Source organism: Rana temporaria, chromosome 1 (assembly GCF_905171775.1).
Source record: "Rana temporaria chromosome 1, aRanTem1.1, whole genome shotgun sequence".
NCBI lineage: Eukaryota > Metazoa > Chordata > Amphibia > Anura > Ranidae > Rana > Rana temporaria.
In genome coordinates this window covers 629968137-629990666 of record NC_053489.1, presented here as the reverse complement: position 1 = coordinate 629990666, position 22530 = coordinate 629968137, and the positions used below count along the sequence as shown (strand labels likewise).

Here is a 22530-nt window from a genome sequence, read left to right as displayed (position 1 = left end):
GTCATCTACCTTGCCATCTAAGAGTTATAATACCTTAACTCACTGCACAGTGCATCAACCCTTCACTGTCAATAATTGAGTCTTCCACAATGCACAGAAGAAATATAGCTGGCTACAGTCCCAAAATATTGTAAAGTCGTAGTGCCAAACAATGAAGCCAGATATGCCAACCAGAAGTATATACCTTTATGAAAATGAGGAATTATAAAAAGGAACAAGACTGCATGTTGGGCCCAAAGTTTACCCCGGCTTGATTCCCAGCAATGTCTTTAGCATGACCTACTGAATAAAATCTTGAGAGCAGGGAAGCGGTTGATGTTGAATTCCCGAAACACATAATCAAAGAATACTTCTATGCGCCTTCTCTCTTGAATCAAAGTCAGAGCATCATACAACACATGCCTAGCCATTCTCTTGTCTGCCTGGAGCTTCTGCCAAATAAAAAGATCATGTAAAGAATTCAACAGAATAGACTTTTTATTTAAATATTTTTTTTAAGTTCATAGGTTTATAGGAAAAATACATTTTTACCAAGACCCACATCTTGTGTTTGATGTACCCTCAAAGCATGAAAACGTATTGCCTGTCCCTTTAAAGAGGTTGTAAACCCGTTACAACCAATTTTACCTACAGGTAAGCCTAGATTAAGGCTTACCTGTAGGTGCTCGAAATATCTCCCAAACCTCCACGGTAAAGCCCCTTTCACACGGTCGGGCCGTACAGGTCTACCTGTCAGATTTTTCGGCAGACCTGAAAGGCTGCTCCATTCTTCTTTATGAAAAGTCGGATGACAGTGGTGACATGTCCGCTGACATCCGCTCCGCTAAAATTAGACGGATGGCGATATGTCGCCATCCGTCCATGGTGGATCGGATCGGGTGAGATCTGATGAAAACGAACATGCTGTAAGCAGATCTGTCCCCATGTGAAGGGGACCTTTAGGAGATACTTCCAAATGAGACATGCACCGATGTCTATGGCGCATGCGCCGTAGATAACGGCGCAATCGCACTTTAGGAACCTTTAGAAACGGCGAGCGTGCCGTTTCTAAAGGAGATTGTGCTGTGACTGGCGGCTCCCATGCGTTATCGCGGCTCTGGCTAATCACATCGCCGGAGCCGCGATACCTGGAAGGAAGATGGACGCTTTGTGGAAGAGGGGACAGCGGTGACATTGCAGGCTTCGGTTTCAGGTAAGTGACACATAATGGGCTACTATTCGATGCAGGGAAACAAAGATTAAGTAGAACCCATCAGGGTTTACTTCCTCTTTAAATGTGGACTTCATTTGTTCCAACTAATGCCTTCCACTTTAAAAAAAAAAACACAACACAAAAGCTTTTGAGCACACTTTAGTACAGGGGTGTCCAGCCTTTTGACCTTCCTGTGCCTCATTGGAAGAAGAGAAATGGTCTTGGGCCGCACATAAAATACATTAACAAAAAGGACAGCTGGTGAGCAAAAAAAGTCAGGCAGATCACAAGCCAAGGATCACAGATATATATAATGTACCTATCTGAGTACTAAAAGTAAAGGAGGGTAACAAACTAGTGCAATATTTGACACTAATTTTGATAAACTAACGCGTCAATATCCTGTTCAATGGATGGAGTAGTAATTCTCAATGAATTTTCAAGGTGCTCACCGGATATTTTGGTTCTAATTTTGCCCTTTGTGCGCTTGAATAGTTGCTCATAGATATAGGCGCTGCCGAAAACATGAAAAAGACGTGATTGTGAAGAATGGGAGATTTTTCTTTGGGAAGAATGTACGCCGTCGTAAGTCCGAATGAGAGCCGTCGTGTCTATGCGGCTGATTCTTAGAATCAGTTACGCATAAATTCGGCTAAGATACGAGCGGCGTAAGTCTCTTACACCGTCGTATCTTAGGGTGCATATTTACGCTGGCCTCTAGGTGGCGCTTCCGTATATTTCCGCGTCGAATATGCTAATAAGCTAGATACGCCGATTCACAAACGTACGTGCGCCTGGCGTATCAAGATATGTCGTTTATGTAAGACATACGCCGGCGTAAAGTTACCCCTCATAAAGCAGGGGTAAGTCATGTTAGGTATGAACGTCGGAAACGTACGAACAGCGTCGGATTTTATGTCGTTTGCGTAAGTCGTCCGTGAATGGGGCTGGGCGTAAGTTACGTTCACGTCGTCTAGGCATTGAGCGGGCGTAATTTAATTAAAAAATTCGACGTGATACTGAGCATGCGCACGCATGCGCCGTTCGAAAAAAGCGTAATTTACGTGGGGTCATGCTTAGTTTACATAAAACACGCCCCCCTGTTCCTCATTTGATTTAGGCGCGCTTACGCCGGCAGATTTACGCTACGCCGCCGTAACTTTAGACGCAAGTGCTTTTTGAATACAGCACTTGCCTCTCTAAGTTGCGGCAGCGTAGCGTAACTACGATACGCCCGCTTATATTTACGCCTATCTACGTGAATCTGGGCCCAGAACTTTTGCGCAAACCAAACAATATACGCTTATTGCGATTTATCAGCCTAAACTGAGAAAAAATTTTTTTTTTTTTTTTAAATTGGGATATTTATTATAGCAAAAAGTTAAAAATAGTGTGTTATTTTCAAACTTGTCGCTCTTCTTTTGTGTATAGCGCAAATAATAAAAACCACAGAGGTGATCAAATACCATCAAAAGAAAGCTCTATTTGTGGAAAAAAAATTATAAAAATATGGGTACAGTGTTGCATGACTGCGCAATTGTCATTCAAAGTACGACAGCGCTGAAAATTATAAATTTGCCTGGGCAGGAAGGGGGTGAAAATACCCTGTATTGAAGTGGTTAAGTAGGTTTGCGATTTTGTGATGGCATTCATAGCCATCTTGGACTGCATGCGGCTTGTGGGCCGCAGGTTGGACACCTCTGCTTTGGTAAGAACTAAATTATTTTTGCCAATATCAGAGTCTCATTATATATCATTTCCTTAAAATACTTAACCCTTAGCTTACCAGTAGCTCTAATTTAGATAAGAGTCCCATGTCGTGCAATCCATTTAAAAAGGGAAAGCATTCATCAATGGCAGCACAGATGTCAAATTTGTTGTGTTCATAAAACTCCAGAAGACCACCTGGTTGGTTGAACTCAAGGTGATGTTTCCCATTGAACAGTTCATCTTGTTCCACATTGGACTCTGTATAGCAAACACAGGTGAATAAGTAAGTTTCTTTAGAAGTTGAACATTTAATATGTAACTGCTGAGCTATATTATTCTTTTCAATTAGAGGCCTATTGATAGAAGGAAAGAGAAATTACCTTGTAATATGGCCTGCAGGTCTGGATATAGAGTCTGGTAGCACTCCTGGAATATGTACTCAAAGACAACACCTAATTTCAAGTCTTTTTTCTCAATCAGCGACAGACATTCGTATATCACGCGAGAAATTGGCCTTCCATCTGCTTGAAGTTTCTGTAAAATTGCAATCTTATCAAAGGCGCCTAGCCTCATACACATTATTTTCTACTGAATTGCACGAAGCCATTTTAAACAAACTACAATTAGGTCTGGAGTTACTAATTCCATCTACTAAACCAGGGGTGTCCAACCTTTTGAAGATCGAGGGCCACTTAAGGAACTTGGTAATCAGTCGGGGGCCACAATGAGCGTAGCGGGTGGATGACAGGTTACGGCTACTCTATAGGCCCTCTGATCCGCCCAGATGAAAAGGGACGAACTCCCTTCTGTTTTTCGGATTGGAGGAAGGTGGGCATAAACGGACATCTGGCACTCTATAGAGGTGAATTGAGGGCCCGATTTGGTCGGGCTGATCGTGTGAAAAGGGCTTTAGACTGCTTTCACACTGATGTTCTGTGGTTTACCCACACCCCGGGTGCAGCGTAGTGCACCTGTGTCTATCCTGGGGGTTAGCTGAACTTTGCCATAGACTCCGCCTGTGTAAAAGCTGGCGCTGAAAAGGAAGCATCGGCTCATGGGGCTCTGCTCCGCAGCTACTTTCTTCCTTTACCACCAGATTCATTCACCACACTGATGCTGTGGTATGGTGGGTCAGCAACCTGTGATCTGGGCTTGCCAACCCACCATTCCAGAGCAGGAGGTCACGGGCCACATCAGAGGGCTCCGCGGGCCACTGGTTGGCCACCCCTGTACTAAACACTACAACTGTTAGTACACTCAATTTAAGAAAACGTAAACCCAACATTTCATATTCCTGATATGTGTCTGCTGTACCATGTACTTTTCTGAGAAAGTAGCCGGTTCTCTTTCTATCGCTTCCTTTATGTGAAGTCCCTGGTGTTCCTGACAATCCCTTGGCTTCCCTAGTAAAAACTGACTACACCAGTCATGGCAGCACAGCATGGTCAGTTCTGTGGTGGTAACTCAGTGTGCTCTCCTACCATGATTAGACTTATGCTCACCCCCCCCTCGCCGCACATCCTATCACTGGGAAGCTCAGTGTACTGCAGTTGCTTCTAACTCACTTCTCTGTGCAGCTGTGAATAGAGGCTAAGCGAAGGTTTGCTGTCTTATAAGGAACATTTAAAATAGTTAATTTAATTCTTCCTGAAAAATAGCAGTGCACACCCTGTGCCTTAATCCCCATTAGTTGTATATCTGCAATGTGAGCTCATCTAAGGCCGCGTACACACGATTGGTCCATCCAATGAGAATGGTCTGATGGACCGTTTTTATCGGTCCAAACCGATCGTGTGTGGGCCCCATCGGTTAGTTAAACTTCGGTCAAAAAAATAGGAACTTGCTTTAAAATTGAACCGATGGACGCCTAACCGATAGGTCAAAACCGATCGTTAGTATGCAAAAGCATCGGTTAAAAACCTGTGCATGTTTAGAATCAAGTCGACGCATGCTTGGAAGCATTGAACTTAGTTTTTTTCAGCACGTCGTTGTGTTTTACGTCACCGCGTTCTGACATGATCGGTTATTTAACCTATGGTGTGTAGGCACATCAGACCATCAGTCAGCTTCATCGGTTAACCAATGACAACAGTCCTTCGGACCGTTCTCATCGGATGGACTGATCGTGTGTACGAGGCCTAGGAGTATGATATCTCTGACTGGTAGGCTAACAAGATTTGGAGTGAGATTTGGTGATGTCACTACTTTGCTGCTTACTGTTCTACTTGCCGGAGAGGAAGCTGTACCTGAGGACCTGTAGTGCAAAGATTTCCTTGCTTCTACTTGAATAACTCCATCCTCCACCTCTCTTTCTGCTTTTTGAATACTCCCTCACCAATCTTCACATCGCCAGTCATCAGGTTGGAAGTTGGATATGAAATATCCGCTCTTCTCCATGCACCACTTCTGAGATAAGACAAATCTGAGATGGCGCTGGCCAATCAGAATTAATCTGATTTCAAATCGCCAGACTGCTGGATCGGCTGCAGGGTGCTGACAACTCAGCATCACCAGAGATAAATACAACAAGGACTGGGGGAGTGGGAAGGGTGTCCAGTAATTTTTTTCTGCAAAAGTGAACTAATGCTTTAATTGTGAATGTTAGAAAAAGTTATATTTAGTAAAATAAAAAGTTTGATCATTTTTTTTCTCAGCAAAAAAAAAAAATTAAACCTCACCAGTGATTCTGTTTCAGATAGAATAGTCAGATCTTGCAGTCCGTGTATAAATGGGAAAAGGTCTGTTACTGCCAAACAAATCCTTACTTTTTCCTCAGCAAAAATCATCTGGTCATAATCCTTCTCTGTAGTTGTCTGCATACCATTCTTGTATTTACCTTGTCTGTATTCTGGTAACATAACAGCAAATAACTGTGATTAGGTTATTTACAATACACACAGGCTTGCCTTAGATAGAGATGATGATGAAAAATGCAGTGCCCCAAAACAATCAATCAGATTGTAGTTTACTGAAGTCACATCACTGAAAGAGACATCCTGATTGGTTGTATACTTTTTGATTCATTAACCACTTAAAGCGGTAGTTCACCCTCACCCACATGATTTTACCATCGAGACAGGCATTGTAGCGCGAGCTACAGTATGCCTGTCCCGATTTTTTTAACCCCGGACTCACCTTGTAATCGTACATTGTAGATTTCGGCTCCCGCGGGGAATGGGCGTGCCTATGGAGAGGGAGGATGATTGACGGCCGGCCCTGGCACGTCACTCTCCCCGAAGACAGCCGGAGTAGGTCTCGGCTCTTCACGGCGCCTGCGCACAGGCTATGCGCAGGCGCCGTGAAGAGCCAAGCCTATTTCGGCTATTTCCGGAGAAGCGTGACGCGCCAGAGCCGGCCGTCAATCATCCTCCGTCTCCGTAGGCACGCCCATTCCCCGGTATCTTCGATGTACGATTACAAGGTGAGTACGGGGGTAAAAAAATCGGGACAGGCATACTGTAGCTCGCGCTACAATGCCTGATTTTATGGTAGTAGAAAAAAAAAAAAAAAAAATTTCCGTTCATAGGGTGAACCCCCGCTTTAAGGTCCTCCTCCTGCATATATACGTCGGCAGAATAGCACGGATGGGCACAAGCACGTACCTGTACATCCTCTTTAAGTGCCCAGCCATGGGCAACCCGATCCGAAGCTCCGTGACCGCAGGCGCGGGACCCGATCGCTGCCGGAGTCCCACGCTCGGTCCCCGGAGCTGAAGAACGGGGAGAGCTGTGTGTAAACACAGCTTCCCCGTTCTTCACAGTGGCAGCTTCATTGATCGTGTGTTCCCTAATATAGGGAAACACAATCAATGACGTCACACGTCCAGCCCCGCCCCCCTACAGTTAGAAAAACATATGAGGTCACACATAACCCCCACAGCGCCTCCTAGTGGTTAACTCCCAAACTGCAATTGTCACTTTCACAGTAAACATTTTTATAGCATTTTTTTGCTGTGAAAATGACAATGGTCCCAAAATTGTGTCAAAATTTACCGATGTGTCCGCTATAATGTCGCAGTCACGAAAAAAAATCGCTGATCGCCGCCATTAGTAGTAAAAAAAAATAATAATTAATAAAAATGCAATAAAACTATCTCCTATTTTGTAAACGCTATAAATTTTGCGCAAACCAATCAATAAACGCTTATTGCGATTTTTTTTACCAAAAATAGGTATTAGAATACGTATCGGCCTAAACTGAGGAAAAAAAATGTTTTTCATATCTTTTTGGGGGATATTTATTATAGCAAAAAGTTAAAAATATTGCATTTTTTTTTTAAATTGTCGCTTTATTTTTGTTTATAGCGCAAAAAATAAAAACCGCAGACGTGATCAAATACCACCAAAAGAAAGCTCTATTTGTGGGAAAAAAAGGACGTCAATTTTGTTTGGGAGCCACGTCGCATGACCGCGCAATTGTCAGTTAAAACAACGCAGTGCTGAATCGCAAAAACTGGCCAGGTCCTTTACCTGCATAAAGGTCCGGGTCTTAAGTGGTTAAATAACCCCCCCCCCCACCCCCAAAAAAAAAATTCTTGAAAATGCACATTCCAGGCATAATCACAAGGATTGAAAATATCACAATACAGAAATATCCAGAGTCCAACATATTGGAACCCTGTCCCTGCTTATTTGTTCCATTCATTCCTGTGGGACTACACAATTAATTCATTCAGATTCAGAATACTTTATTAATCTCAGAGGGAAATTGGGAAATTAGATGGTGGCTGCATTCGTTTTTTTTCTCCCCTCTGATTTCACCTGGTGATATGGTGAATAACACACCGCCTGTATTAGCATCACCCACCCTGGATTAAGGAGCACAGGAGGCACATTTGGACAGCAGTATTGTCTGTCTGGGTGGGTGGGGGGCGGAGTGTAAGATGTACTAGCAGAATTAAATGAACTAACAAATTGAATTATAAGTAGTATAAAGGTTTTACATAATCAAATAAAAGCTGATCATTGTAAGCATTCTTGTCAGTGGTAAATGGTTTGTCTTATTCCTGTAACTGCTACATCCGCAAGAGAGCTTGTTCTCTCTTGCAGGTACACACATCACACAATTGGGTGGGTTCGGGGCGCAGAGCTCTGCTCCCTGAGCCCATCATTTTTTAAACCAATTAAAACCTCAGGTTCTAATCATGTGCTTCAAAAAAATGCCATTGAAAACCATGCGTCCGGCGCCCCGCATGATGATTAGATTAGGGGCCAGGCGCATGGATTAGAGGGATGGCACCCCTAATGAGCGGGCCGCCTCTGTTCTGGACCATACCACTGTGAAATCATACTCCACTGCTAGCGATTTCACATGCACATTTTGCTAAAATGGCAGATACTAAGCTGATATTGCAATGTAAAAATCATCATATCCCGTACTTATTACTAAAGTAATAATGAAAAAGTACCATAATTGTAAAATACTGTACACCTACTTACACCACACTTAGACTCTTTTAACACACTGGTAAATGTAACTTATGCCGCGTACACAGGATCGGAATTTCCGACAACAAAACCGTGGATTTTTTTTCCGACTGAATTTTGGCTCAAACTTGTGTTGCATACACTCGGTCACACAAATGTTGTCGGAAATTCCGAACGTCTAGAACACGGTGACGTACAACACTACGAAGAGCCGAGAAAAATTAAGTTCAATGATTCCGAGCATGCGTAGAATTTTTGTGCGTCGGAAATGCATACAGACAGTCGTAATTTCCGACAAGAACTTTTGCCGTTGGAAAATTTGAGAACCAGTTCTCACATTTTTGCTGTCCGAAATTCCGACAGAAAATGTCAGATGGGGCCTACGCACGGTCGGAATTTCCGACCAAAAGCTCACATGGAACATTTCTTGTCGGAAATTCCGATCTTGTGTATGCGGCATTACAGTATAAGATTAAAACAGTGAAGAAAACAAGATGTATTAATATCTTAGGTAAATAATTTACCACACCTTCAGCGATAGGCTTTAGATTGGGATATAGAACCAAGAACGGTTTCTGGAACAAGTTGTCAAAGAAATTCTCTAAAGATAAGTTCTTCTCTTCTATCCAGCACAAAGCTTCATAGATGACTCGATGGACATACCTGGTATCTGCTTGTAACTCCTGTAAGAAAGATACACAGTGGGTGGGTTTACCAACGGCAAGTGAAGTTGCACTCATTTTCCTTAGCAAATGCAAATATGGTAAAACGTCACTTTGTAAAGAATAACCATCGGGTGCAAGGAAAATTTAAAAGAAGAATTTTTGCTTGTACAGATGGAAATTGGTAGAATTTCTTATCCTTCTTAAAGGAACACTAAAGGTTTGTTTTTTATTAGATCAATTGATTGCTGTAAGCTAGAGCATTTAAATATCACTTACCTCGTTTTTCCTTTTGACCTCCAAAATATAGTAATCCAGGTTTGAAAATGCCATTTCCTGTCTCTCCTCTTCTTGCTTTCCACCAGCATCTGAGCCGTTTTGCATGGTGGAAAGCAGAATGTGCTCACCCCCTCCCTATGACTACAGCCCTGCGTGAAGATGCTCTCTTATCCCTCACAGGCATGGAGGCTAAGCCTAATAGGAACTGTAGTTCCCATTAGGCCGTGATGTAGCAAGAATGAATGCGCACCGCAAACCAGGAAGTCAGTGAGAATAATGATTCAGGAGTGCTGGAGGTGAATAAAACAGCTCGATTTCAACAGGTATCAAACTAGTTATAAAGCAAAACATTACTTTTTACTTTATCAGCTACTGTCAGATTTTAATTTAAGAGGAAAATATTTTGTCTTTACAACCCCTTTAAGCCCTGTACACACGATCGGATATCTGATGGAATCCAATGCGATGGATTTTTTCGTCGGATATCTGATGAAGTTGACTTTCATCAGTCTTGCCTACACACCACCAGTCAAAAATCCGACCGTGCCAAAACGCAGTGACATACAACACTACGACGAGTTGTCCTTAACCCCCCTGGCGGTAAACCCGAGCGTGACTCGGGGTTGATTTTTTATGCTAGGATCGGTAACCCCGAGTCACGCTCGGGCTGGACGTGCAGAGTGTGCAGCGGCGCGGCTTACCTTTCGCTGGATCCACAGGCAAGTTACTTACCTTGTCCCTGGACCCAGCGATGCCACCCCGCTGTGTGAGCGAGCGGGACCTCCTCGCTCGATTCACAGTCTCCCCGTGTGCCGCCGATCTCCGTTCCCTGCGACGTTACGACGCACGGGGGCGGAGAACGGCGCCAAATTCAAAAAAGTAAACAAACACTTTACATACAGTATACTGTAATCTTATAGATTACAGTACTGTATGTAAAAAATACACACCCCCCTTGTCCCTAGTGGTCTGCCCAGTGCCCTACATGTACTTTTATATAATAAAAAATGTTCTTTCTGCCTAAAAACTGTAGATTGTCCAAAAGTGTCCCTTTATGTCAAAAATGGTTTTAGATCAGCTAGAAAACAGCGATAATAAATTACAATCACTTGCAGAAATGTGCGATAGCGATTTGTGGGGAAATTCGTCATAAAAAAATAAAAATAATGACAGCGACAATTCTGCAACTGAGCAAATTTCAGTGATATTGAGTTGATTACATTATTGAATCATTTTTATTATAATTATATTATTATTTGTTATAATTATTTATAATTATTTATTATATTATAATTTATAATTTTGTTTTTAAAAAAAATCATACCCGGGATGCCTACAAGACTCTTGCTTGGTCAGATTTAAGTGAGTTATTTCTAAAAATTACAGGCCTACAGTATAAAACGCCAAATTTCCTTGCAAAATAATTGTACCGCTTTTGGTACGTAATTCCAGACAGAATCATACCGCCAGGGAGGTTAAACTGTCTGGTGTGTTTCTTGACCTTCATGATGCCGTTTGTTCACTAAGGTTCTCTAAAAAACCTCTAAGGCCCCGTACACACGGTCGGACCGAACCGATGAGAATGAACCAAAGTTCAGTTTCATCGGACCAAACCGACCGGGTGTATAGGCTATCGGTCTGTTTTCCTTCTGTCCAAAATTTTAAAACATGCTTCAAAACCGAACTGATGGACCGCTGCCCCATCGGACCAAACCGATGGTTAGTACAGAAAAGCATCGGTTCAAAACCTGCGCATGCTCAGAATCAAGTCGACGCATGCTTGGAAGCATTGAACTTCGTTTTTTTCAGCACGTCGTGTGTTTTACGTCACCGCGTTCTGACCCGATCGGATTTTGAACTGATGGTGTGTACACACATCAGACCGTCAGGCCACTTCAGCGGACCATTCTCATCGGTTTTGTCCGACCGTGTGTACAAGGCCTAAGGGGTTCACAGAACAACTGTATTTATAGTGAGATTAAATTACACACAAGTGGACTCTATTTACTAATTAGGTGACTTATGAAGGCAACTGGTTCCATTAGATTTTAGTTAGGGGTATCAGAATAAAGGGGGCTGAATACAAATGCCCCACACTTTTCACATATTTATTTGCAAAAAAAATTAAAACCATTTATAATTTTCCTTCCACTTCACAATTATGTGCCACTTTGTGTTGGTCTATCATAAAATCCCAATAAAATACATTTACGCATTTGGTTGTAACATGACAAAATGTGGAACATTTCAAAGGGTATGAATACTTTTTCAAGGCACTGTATGTTTTTAAATACCGTATTTATCGGGGTATACCGCGCGCCGGCATATAACGCGCACCCCAAGCTTAGAAAGGTAAAAAAAGAAAACTTACATTTTTGCCCTGCGTCCATCGGCGGCCTTGTCCGGCGTCCGTCTGCGGCCTTGTGCGGGGTCCGTCCAGCCTTGTGGGTGTCCGTCTGCGGCTTCCTTGCACGGAGTCCGTCTGCGGCTTTGGAGGTGTCCATCTGGGGCCTCCATCCAGGTGTCCGTCTCCGTTCAGCGTGTTCGTCTGCGGCTTTGGAGGTGTCAGTCTCCGTCCAGCGTGTCCGGTGTTCGATTTTGGATTTGGTGCGAGCCGAGAGGAGCCGGATTTCCTGTGTGTTCAGCTCCTCTCAGCTTGTCTCTGCTCCTCTCGAGTGGCTGCAGGCGGAGCCGAGCCTAGCCGAGTGCGCAGTACACCCGGCTCGGCTCTAGGCTGGGGCGGGCGTAGCCGAGCCTAGCCGAGTGCGCAGTACACTCGGCTCGGCTCTAGGCTGCGGCGGGCGGAGCCGAGCGCGGCCGAGCCTAGCCGAGTGCGCAGTACACTCGACTCGGCTTGGCTCTAGGGGGATCAGCAGGGATCGGCGTATATCGCGCACCCACGATTTTCCCCTGATTTTAAGGGGAAGAAAGTGAGCGGTATTCGCCGATAAATACGGTAGTTACATTGGTCCAGTTTGGACCAATGAAAGTATGTATACACCATAGCTGGCCAATGCCCCCGGAAGCTGGAAATCACTGAAGGAGACACCATTACTCCAGCAACTCCAGTTGCTTTCTGGACCTATGCTGAGCGGCTGCCCTGTGAAATTCTGAACCACTTGGCACGGGCACAATTCAGAGACTGCTTTGCATTTTGCATTGGACAATAGATACAGAGAGGCAAGGAGGTGACATTCTCTGAATGGCTCCTGTGCTGATTGGCCGACCTATATTCACAATGCATCAGGCTGACCACTCAGCATGGGACCCGGAAAGCAAGTGGAGAATTATATTATATAACTTAATTCTGCATTTCCAGGTAGGGGGCATGTGCCGCGGGTGCGCCGGCTGTGCTGTGATTAGTCTCAGTATAAGCTGAGACTAATGGGGGGGCTGGCAATGGATGACCACTGGCACCCGCTGATCAGTGAGGAGGAACACAGGAGAGAGCTCTGTCCGGTCAGCGGAGATGTGCCGGGTTTTGTTTCCCTGCAAAGCAGGAAAAAAAACAGCACATCCCTTAGTAAAAGCACCTCACACAGTACACAGATAAGCACTGGTTAGGCACACATTTAATCGCCTTAGATGTTAACCCCTTCCCAGTACAGTGACTGTGCATATTTTTAGCACTGATCACTGTATTAGTGTCATTGGTTCCCACAAAGTGTCAGTTAGAGTCGGACTGCCCACAATACTATCCCAGTCCTGCTAGAAGTCGCTTATTGCCACCATTACTAGTATAAAATAAATAAATAACAATTCCAGTATATATACACACACACACACACACACACAATAGTTTTTTGACGCTATAATTTTGTGTAAAATAAATCAATATATACGCTCATTAGGATTTTTTAAACCAAAAATATGCAGTAGAATACATATTGACCTAAATGTATGAAGACATTTTATTTTTTTATTGGAAATGTTTTATAGCAGAAAGTAAAAAATATTTATTTATTTTTTCAAAATATTCAGTCTTTTTTCGTTTATAGCGCAAAAAATAAAAAACCCAGTGGTGATCAAATAGCACTAAAATAAATCTCTATTGGTAGGAAAAAATTACCATATTTTTCGCTTCATAAGACGCACCTGACCATAAGACGCACCTAGGTTTTAGAGGAGGAAAACAAGAAAAAAAATATTCTGCACCAAATACTGCTGATTTGGAGCACAGGAGAAGATGTCCACATCTAATTAATATACTATAGTTTGTAACTTACACAACCAATTAAAGCTGATGCCTAAAAATAGGCATCTATCAAGTGTGCCAGATATCTTCCAGGCAGCAAACAAATATCGCCCTGTCACCAAATTCAGGCTATATACAATGCATAGCACTGCAGGTGCAGTCTGATAAAGAAAGACCTGAGAATGACTAGATACCTGTCGCCATGTACACACATTGCATGGTCACTCCAGCAGAGGACACGCTGGAGATGGCGGCCTCTTGTTTCCCCCGGCTCGATTGGCGTCTGACCTCACTGATTGAGCAGAAATGAATGATCGTCACTGCGCATGCGCCAATGACCTGAACCACAGCCAGCCTACAGGACCCAGAAGACATAGCGGGGAAAGGAGAGGGGAGGTGCCCGATATTGTAACACAGCGGCGGCTGGTCAGTATTCTCTCCATAAGACGCACAGGCATTTCTCCTCCTTTTTTGGGGGAAAAAAGTGCACCATATGGAGCGAAAAATATGGTATATCAATTTGAGTACAGCGTTGCATGACCACACAATTGTCAGTTACAAGATGGTTATATATTTTTTATTCTATGCTATTGTTTTTTTCTATTCTATTCTTTTCTATTCTAGTCTTGTTTATTCTTTTATTTTCTATTATATTCTAATCTGTTTTTTTCTATTCTATTCAAATTTATTCTGTTTGAACCTTGGTAAATAATTACATTCTTTCTATTCTATTGTTTTTTTTCTATTCCATTCGAATTTGAATTTATTCTATTTGAAATTCAAATTTTTATTCTATTCTTTTTTTTCTATTCCATTCTTTTCTATTGTATGCAGCAGGGGTCAAGTCCTGGGGAAAAAAGTGTGGGAACTCCCACCCACGATCCACTCCCCCACCAAAAAAATATTGATACGCTCATATGCATAATTACTAAACTGCATGTTTTTTTTTCTTCTTCATTGCGGAGGTCTGCCGCAGGTTATCGCGGGATTTAGATAGAAGCAAGTTCTTTCTAAATCCCACAATAACTCGCGTCAGACCTCCGCAATATCTCCTGGGAACAATGACAAAAGCTCCCAGGAGACATTGCGGCATGGAGGAAGTGACGGAATACCCGCACACTACCTGATGAATCCATATACAGGAAGCGGCCAGTAACATAAAGCATTACCAAGGTTCGCCTGCCCCTGACAGTGACTCGAGCTGGGCATCGCCGCTTAGTGAAGGATTGGCTTGGGTGGCTCGGCTGCTCTAGTCCTGCAAAGGGAACTGAGTTCCTGCTGTGAAAAAAGTGCAGGAACTCTGGGCCAGATTCACGTAGCCCGGGCGCAACTTAACTTTTCCGATTTAAGTTACACCGCCGCAAATTTTCTGCCTAAGTGCCCGATCCACAAAGCACTTACCTGGAAATTTGCAGCAATCGAATGGGGCGAGTCCCATTTAAATTAGGCGCGCTCCCGCGCCGGACGTTCTGCGCATGCTCCGTCGGGTAAATTACCCGACGTGCATTGCGCTAACTGACGTCGCACCGACGTCATTTGCTTAGACGTTAACGTAAATGGCGTCCAGCGCAATTGCAATTGCAATCTTACGCGTTGATGTTTAAATTTCGACGCGGGAACGGCGGCCATACTTACCATGGCTTAAGACAACTAGGGCTCAGCCCTAGTTTTACGCGGCGTAACTCGACGGAAACTACGTAGATTTAGATCGACGGGCCGTTCGGGACGTTCGGGGATCGCCGTAAGTCTTCATTTGCATATTCTACGCCGGCCGCAATGGCCTCGCCACCTAGCGGCCGGCCTAGAATTGCATCCTTAAGATACGACAGTGTAATTCAATTACACCTGTCGGATCTTAGGGCTAGCTATGCGTAACTGATTCTATGAATCAGTGGCATAGTTAGAAACAGAGATACGACGGCGTATCAGTAGATACGCCGTCGTATCTCGTTTGTGAATCTGGCCCTTTGTTCCATCTGAATTTCCGATTAATGAAAAATTTGTCCAAATTTCAATTGGGGACGAAACGAACTGCACATGTCTAATATTCAGTAACAGGGATGTGGAAAGTAGTTTTAATGCTGCAATAGTGAAGAAAAAAAAATACTGACCAGGGACTCCTCCTCTGATAGGATATCCAACTTTGTAAATCTGCCCAGGAAAGGATCGCATTCAGTAATTGCCAGGCAAATGGGGACTTTTGATTTTCCATAAAACCAGTTCATATCTTCCAACGATATCTTTTCTTGATGCCTGATGTATCCTGTGCACAAGAATAGTAGTAATACCAACTTTAGTAAAATGATATTTACATTACATTCATTATGAACAGTGCAGGCAAATAGAGATTTATTTTCTTGTATTTTGCTAATTGATGTATTTCATGGTCAATGTGCATTTACAATTTGTTTTAATGACACCTCTGCTTTTACCACATGGGGTGGAAATCAATAAAGCCTTTGCAATCGTTTTTGTAGGTAGGACTCATTTAAAAGGGCTTGTGAGAAATTCAAGGAAGCCTTGCAACAGTTGTGGCTTTTTTTTTTACACCTGCGCAAAAATTCATGTAGCGCCACTTTACAAATATGTCGCTATGTTTGCAACAGATTCTTAAAAAATGACTGCCAGTTTGCAAAGTTAGCAAAGTATCGGTAATTAAAGTGGAAGTAAACCCTCCTATCGTTTTCAGCCAAGGAAGCGGCCATCTTGACCTCCGTTTAATCTCCAACTGCCATGATGCTGTACATGTGACCTGTTATGAAACCAGCCATTGGATGGTTTGGCAGTTTGATTGAGAGCACAAACAAATGTGACAGCTAGCATTTCCGGCATGCCGGGAATGTTAACTGTTTTTGTAACTATCAAATTGAAGGGTTTACTTCCACTTTAAGATTAATGCAGAACTGGCGTACAGAGGTATCCCTGTGCTCAGAGTTGGGCAGGTCTGAGCTGGGAAGCTTTCATGATTATGACAGCTTCCCACTCAATGCTCACCGTTTTTAAGAAGCTGGCGGCCCCTGGCGTCTTAGCAAACTGTGATGTCACTCGACCCCATTCAGTTGCCGACCAAGAGATTCCCCAGACGATATCTGAATGTAAACAAATAGGAGAGGATGTTGATGACATTTTTTGTCTAAGTATACAGTGGCGTCGCTATGAAGGTGTGGGGAGGTGTGGATCGTACCCAGGTGACACCCGCTAGAGTGGTGACACCATCAAGTAGGAAGTGGGATGGTGTCACCCTATCTGTGACAGTGCATGAATTGGCACTGCGGCACCAACTGCAGCATTTACAGGAGCTGGTGCCGACCCACTGCAGGCCCGAAACTAGGTAGCTAGCTGCATAGCTAGAGAGGAGAGAGTCCGATGGGGGTGTCATGTGGTGTTTTACTGCACCAGTTGACATTAACCCTAGTAGCGCTACTCCAAGTATGTTTGGTCAATGACACCAGAATCCTTTGTTTATATTCAGATGCTGGCTTGGGAGTCTCCCAGCCGGCACCTTAATGCGCCTGGGGATACATCCCCCACTGGTGGCCGACAATGTCTCAGCAATGACAGATTCATATACCTGTCTGTGATAGGTACATGAATTCATATATGTATATATGCCCTCTCTTTTTATCGCTAAGGACGTCCAGGTTTTTGCCTGTCATACAGTAAACTCCGGGGCATTGAAACCTATATCCGTCTCAAGTGTAGAATGTGTATTATTGCTATTGTTCCCAACATGTGTGTTTCTGTATGGGGGGGGTCTCGGGGGTTACTTGGGGTATACAAGTGCTGACGTATTTATTGAATCTAGGCTATGCACTCCGTCTCCCTCTTTCTCAATTTTTATCTCTGTCTGTGTACCCTTTTTTTTTCTTGTCAATTTTGGTACAGGGAGTGCGTGCTCCTACATGGACGTTCACCTTATGTGTTGTTTTAACTTGCTTTCAGGTATCTAAACTGCATTTACTGCTGATCTATGTATAACCAATGTCTGGCAACTGTATATTTGCTCTGTTTATACATCAATAAAAATCTTTTTGTTAAAAAAAAAAAAAAAAAACTCCGGGGCATTGAATGTTCATTATTGCGGTCTAAAGATGATGGCCCGGATTCACAAAGCACTTACGCCGACGTATCTCGAGATACGCCGCATAAGTGTAAATATGCGCCGTCGTATCTGTGCGCCGTGCCCACAAACTGACATACGCCTAAAAATAGGCTTCATCCGACCGACGTAACTTGCCTACGCCGGCGTATCATATGCGCATATTTACGCTGGGCACATTTGCCGCTCCCATGGATTTTCTATGCACATATGCAAATGTGGGAGATACGCTGATTCACGAACGTACTTGCGCCCGGCGCATAATATATGCGGTTTGCGTAAGTCGTACATCCGGCATAAAGTTATTCCCCATATATGAGGCGCAACCCATGCAAAGCTATGGACCAGGGAACTCAAGCCGTCGTATTTTACGTTGTTTACGTTGTACATGAATATGGCTGGGCGTAGGTTACGTTCACGCCGTAGGCAGTGATCCGTCGTATTTTAAGCATTCGTTCCGTAATTATGCTGAGCATGCGCACTGGGATGCGTCCACGGGACGGCGCATGCGCCATTCGTATCTGTCTGGAGCTCGGCCCATCATTTGCATGGGGTCACGCCTTATTAGCATGGCTCACTCCCACTTCCACTTATGACAACTTACGCCTAAGAAACCCAGCGCAGATTTGGCAGCACTGGCTTTGTGAATACAGTGCTTGCCTCTCTGCGCTGCGTCGGAGTAGCGTAAAGAAGATACGATACGGCGGCATAAATATGCACCGATGTATGTGAATCCGGGCCGATGTTTCCTTTTGTATTGGAAAATAATGTACCATGTTTATTGCATCCCTTTGTTGGGATCTTCTTTTTTTTATGTCGTGTTTGATGTAACCATCACACGGTCATACTAATTTGTTGAATTTATTTTTTCAACTAATAAAACTATTTTGTAAATGAATCTGCGGCACTCACGGACATTTGTCATGTGGGGGTGCACTGGAATTCTAAAGAGCACCTACAACATTCTTTATGAATTTCACAGCTAGTGTTTACCACTTCAATACCAGGCACTCCCCTTCCTGCCCAGGACAGTTTTCAGCGCTGTTGCACTTTGAATGACAATTGCGCTGTCATGCAACACTATTTTTACATTTTTATTCCCACAAATAGAGCTTCCTTTTATTTAAATCATATCTGGGGGTTTTATTTTTTGCTAAATAAACTAAATAAATAATTTTGGGAAAAAATATGTTTTTCTTTGTTTCTGTTATAAAAATAGGATTTTTTAATACAGCTTACCTGTAAAATCCTTTTTTGGGAATACATCATGGGACACAGAGCCTTTAATTACTTAATGGGTTATGTAGTCACCACAGGTGATTGGACACTGGCAAACCCAATTAAAATTTAGTTCCTCCCCTATAAAACCCCAAATGGAGAGTACCTCAGTTTTGTAGCAAAGCAATAAGTGTTCCACGTTTAACTCCGAAGAGGGGTGGGGGCTCTGTGTCCCGTGATGTATTCCCAAGAAAAGGATTTTACAGGTAAGCTGTATTAAAAAATCCAATTTTCTTAATCATACATCATGGGACACAGAGCCTTTAATCACTTAATGGAATGTCCCATAGCAATGCAAAAATTTGAGGGGAGGGAGACACAGATCAGAATAAGACCGTCATCGAGCCAGAGGATCTATACTGCTGCCTGCAGCACACTACGCCCGAAGGCGGCATCCTCGTAACCTCTCACATCTACCTGGTAGAATTTAGTAAATGTACGGACCGAAGACCAAGTAGCAGCCTTACAGATCTGAGCCATGGAGGCCTGGTGATGCACTGCCCATGAAGCACCAACTGCTCTAGTCGAGTGCGCTTTCACCTAAAAAAGGAGGGATCTTCTTTTCTAAACCATAGGCCTAAATAATGACTTGTCGAATCCACCTTGCAATAGTGGATTTTGACGCTGCCTGGCCCATTCTTTGGGCCTTGTGGCAGAATGAATAGACAATCAGTCTTCCTTATCTGAGCCGTAGCTTGCAGATAAACCTTTACCGCTCTTACAACATCTACAGAGTGTAGACTCTCTTCCTCCGCAAAACAACAAGGGAAGAGGCGCCTCTGGATGTAGTAGTTTAAAACAATTTTTAATAGTAAAAGCATAGGTAATGGTCACTCACATTTTAGAGGTGACAGGTAAGCATGTAACAGATATTCCTGAGGAGGGAGGGGTGTCATCCGGCCGTCACTTTCTTTCTTCGGTGATGTCATCATCCCCCGCCTGCTGTCCATCTGCGCTTCACGCCTCGGTTTGAGGATCCCCCATCGCAGCTGGCTACTCTTCATCAGCGGTGGAAGTCCTACCCCCCCATACAGCGCTCCAGCAGGACCCGGAAGAAAGTGACGGCCGGATGACACCCCTCCCTCCTCGGGAATATCTGTTACATGCTTACCTGTCACCTCTAAAATGTGAGTGACCATTACCTATGCTTTTACTATTAAAAATTGTTTTAAACTACTACATCCAGAGGCGCCTCTTCCCTTGTTGTTTTATCATAGAATTGGACATGGTTTCTGTTCCCCTCTGATGGCAGCCCTGAGAGTGTGTACCCCCATCAAACTTCACAGGCTTTATCCTTTCTGTCAGACTTTGTAAACCATTGCCTGCTGACTCTGCCCACCTTACACATATCTATGGTGCTGATTTGATACCTGAGGCATTGGTTTATTGCAAATTTTTTACTTGTTTTGCTCTCTTCCTCCGCAGACTGTGGCTCTGGAAAAAAGATGAAAACCTGAAACTAAAACCTGAAACTATATCTTGATTCAGATGAAAACCTGAAACCACCTTAGGTAAGAAAGTCAGGTGAGGACACAGCACCGCCCTGTATTCATGAATAATCATATACAGTTCTTTACACAATATTTCGATACCCTCCTTGATGAGGATATGGCTACAAGAAAAAACAGTTTCTGTGTCAACAGACTTAGAGAAACCTGGTGTAAAGGTTCAAAAGGTAGCTTCTGTAAAACAGATAATACCAAATTCAAATCCCATGGGCACATGGGAGACTTAACCAGCGGATTCAACGGCAGTGCACCCTGAACAAAGGCCCTAACTAGTGAATGAGAGGCAAGCGGTTTTTGAAAAAATACAAATAAGGCCGAGATTTTGCCCTTGATAATGTTCAAGGCCAACTTCATATTTAAGGCCGACTGAAGAAAGGCAAGAATCCTATTAATGGCAAACTTCCTAGGATGCCACTTTCTGGGTTCACATCAATAAACATATGCCTTCCAGATTCTGTAGTAGATGAGCCTGGAGGTCGGCTTCCTAGCATTAACCAGAGTTGATAGGACTGGCCCTGAGAGCCCACGTTTTCTCAGAATGTGGGTCCCAACAGCCAAACTTAGTCTTAAATTTAGACTTTGTAAGGCAGGGTGGTATATTGGACCCTGCGACAGTAGGTCTGTGTGTAGTGGGAGAACCCAAGGTCTTCCTACTGCCATCCTTACGATTTCTGCGTACCAGGGTCTCCTGGGCCAAGCCGGGGCGATCAAAATCCATGACTTTCCTTCCTTCTCGACTCTGAAGGAATCGTGGGAGAAGCGGAACTGGAGGCAATGCATAAATCAGGGAATACTGATCCCATGAGACCGTCAGGGCATCTGAGCCTTGAGCACAGGGATTTCTTGTTCTTCACACAAAACTGTCCAGCTTTGCGTTGAACCTGGAAGCCAACAGGTCCACATCTGGGGTTCCCCATTTCTGACATATGATTTGAAACATGTCGGGGTGTAGAGACCATTCTCCTGGACTCAGCTGCTGGCAGCTTAAAAAATCCGCCTGCCAATTTTCTACCCCTGGAATGAAGACCACAGATAGGCGAGCAATATGCCTTTCTGCCCAGACCAGGATGTGATTCACCTTTTTTTGGGCATCCAGACTTCTGGTGCCTCCTTGGTGATTGATATAGGCCACGGCCGTAGCATTGTCGGACTGAACCCAAACAGGCCAGCCTTGCAGTCTGTAAGACCAAACTTTGAGGGCCAAATGAATTGCCCGAATCTCCAGAATGTTGATGGGTAGGAGCTTTTCGGCCCCAGACCACTTCCCCTGGGCAGATGCTTCTTCTAGAACTGCCCCCCCAGCCCAGAAGGCTGTCGTCTGTGGTCACCACTTTCCAGGTAACTGGAGTGAACGCCATGTCTGGCCCCTCCTCTGCCCCCCCCCCTGCTGTATACTGGAAGAAAAAAGGTCCCAGAAGACAGCAGGGACCAGTCAGGACGCACATCACGACTCACGCATGCGCAGTAGGGAACCAGGCTGATTCCCTTACCGAAGATGGCGGCACCTACATCCGGGAGCCAAGGGACAGATCGGCTTCAGGTGAGGACATCAGGGGTGCCCTAGACAGGTAAGAGTCCTAATATTAAAAGTCAGCAGCTGCTGTTTTTTTTTCCTCATTATTGCAGTCAATTCTGCTACCCCTTACCTACCTACCTACTTATCTACCTTAGACCCTTGTCCTATAGGCTCGTGCATAACGCACGAATCCCCGGCCTCGGCCTGTGGATCAGTGTTAGTCTATAATTTATACCTTTACAGCGTGCTTTATGTTTTATTTTATATCTCTACATGTGACCTTCTATCTTATGCTCCATGCTCATATGCCCTGCGTGGGAATTTGTTATCTGGTTTCTATTTTCTTTTGTTTTTGTTTCCTTTATGTCAATAAAAACAGAAAAAATAAATAAAAAAAATCAGCAGTTGCAGTATTTGTAGCTGCTATCTTTAACCACTTCCCGCCCGGTCAATAGTCAATTGACGTCCGGGAAGTGGTTGTGAAATCCTAACTGGACGTCTATTGACGTCCTGCAGGATTTCATGCCGGCCCATGCCCGTGGGGGCGCGCAGCGATCGGTGATGGGGGGTGTCAGTCTGACACCCTGCATCTCCGATCTCGGTAAATAGCCTCCAGCGGAGGCTCTTTACCACGTGATCAGCTGTGTCCAACCACGGCTGATCAC

The 22530-nt window shown here is 44.0% G+C and overlaps 1 protein-coding gene across 1 annotated transcript in view; it reads right to left on the bottom strand.

The window, feature by feature from the left end:
* LOC120924424 (nuclear body protein SP140-like protein) overlaps window positions 1-22530 on the bottom strand; it is a 60961-nt gene that overhangs the window by 34596 nt on the left and 3835 nt on the right. Inside the window, exons 2-7 of the mRNA XM_040335383.1 lie at window positions 15576-15727; window positions 8858-9011; window positions 5581-5750; window positions 3283-3436; window positions 2979-3160; window positions 284-431 (exon numbers count right to left, since the gene is read on the bottom strand). Coding sequence (XP_040191317.1) covers window positions 284-431; window positions 2979-3160; window positions 3283-3436; window positions 5581-5750; window positions 8858-9011; window positions 15576-15689 — 922 coding nt within the window. The 5' untranslated portion in view covers window positions 15690-15727. The remainder of the gene's footprint in view (window positions 1-283; window positions 432-2978; window positions 3161-3282; window positions 3437-5580; window positions 5751-8857; window positions 9012-15575; window positions 15728-22530) is intronic.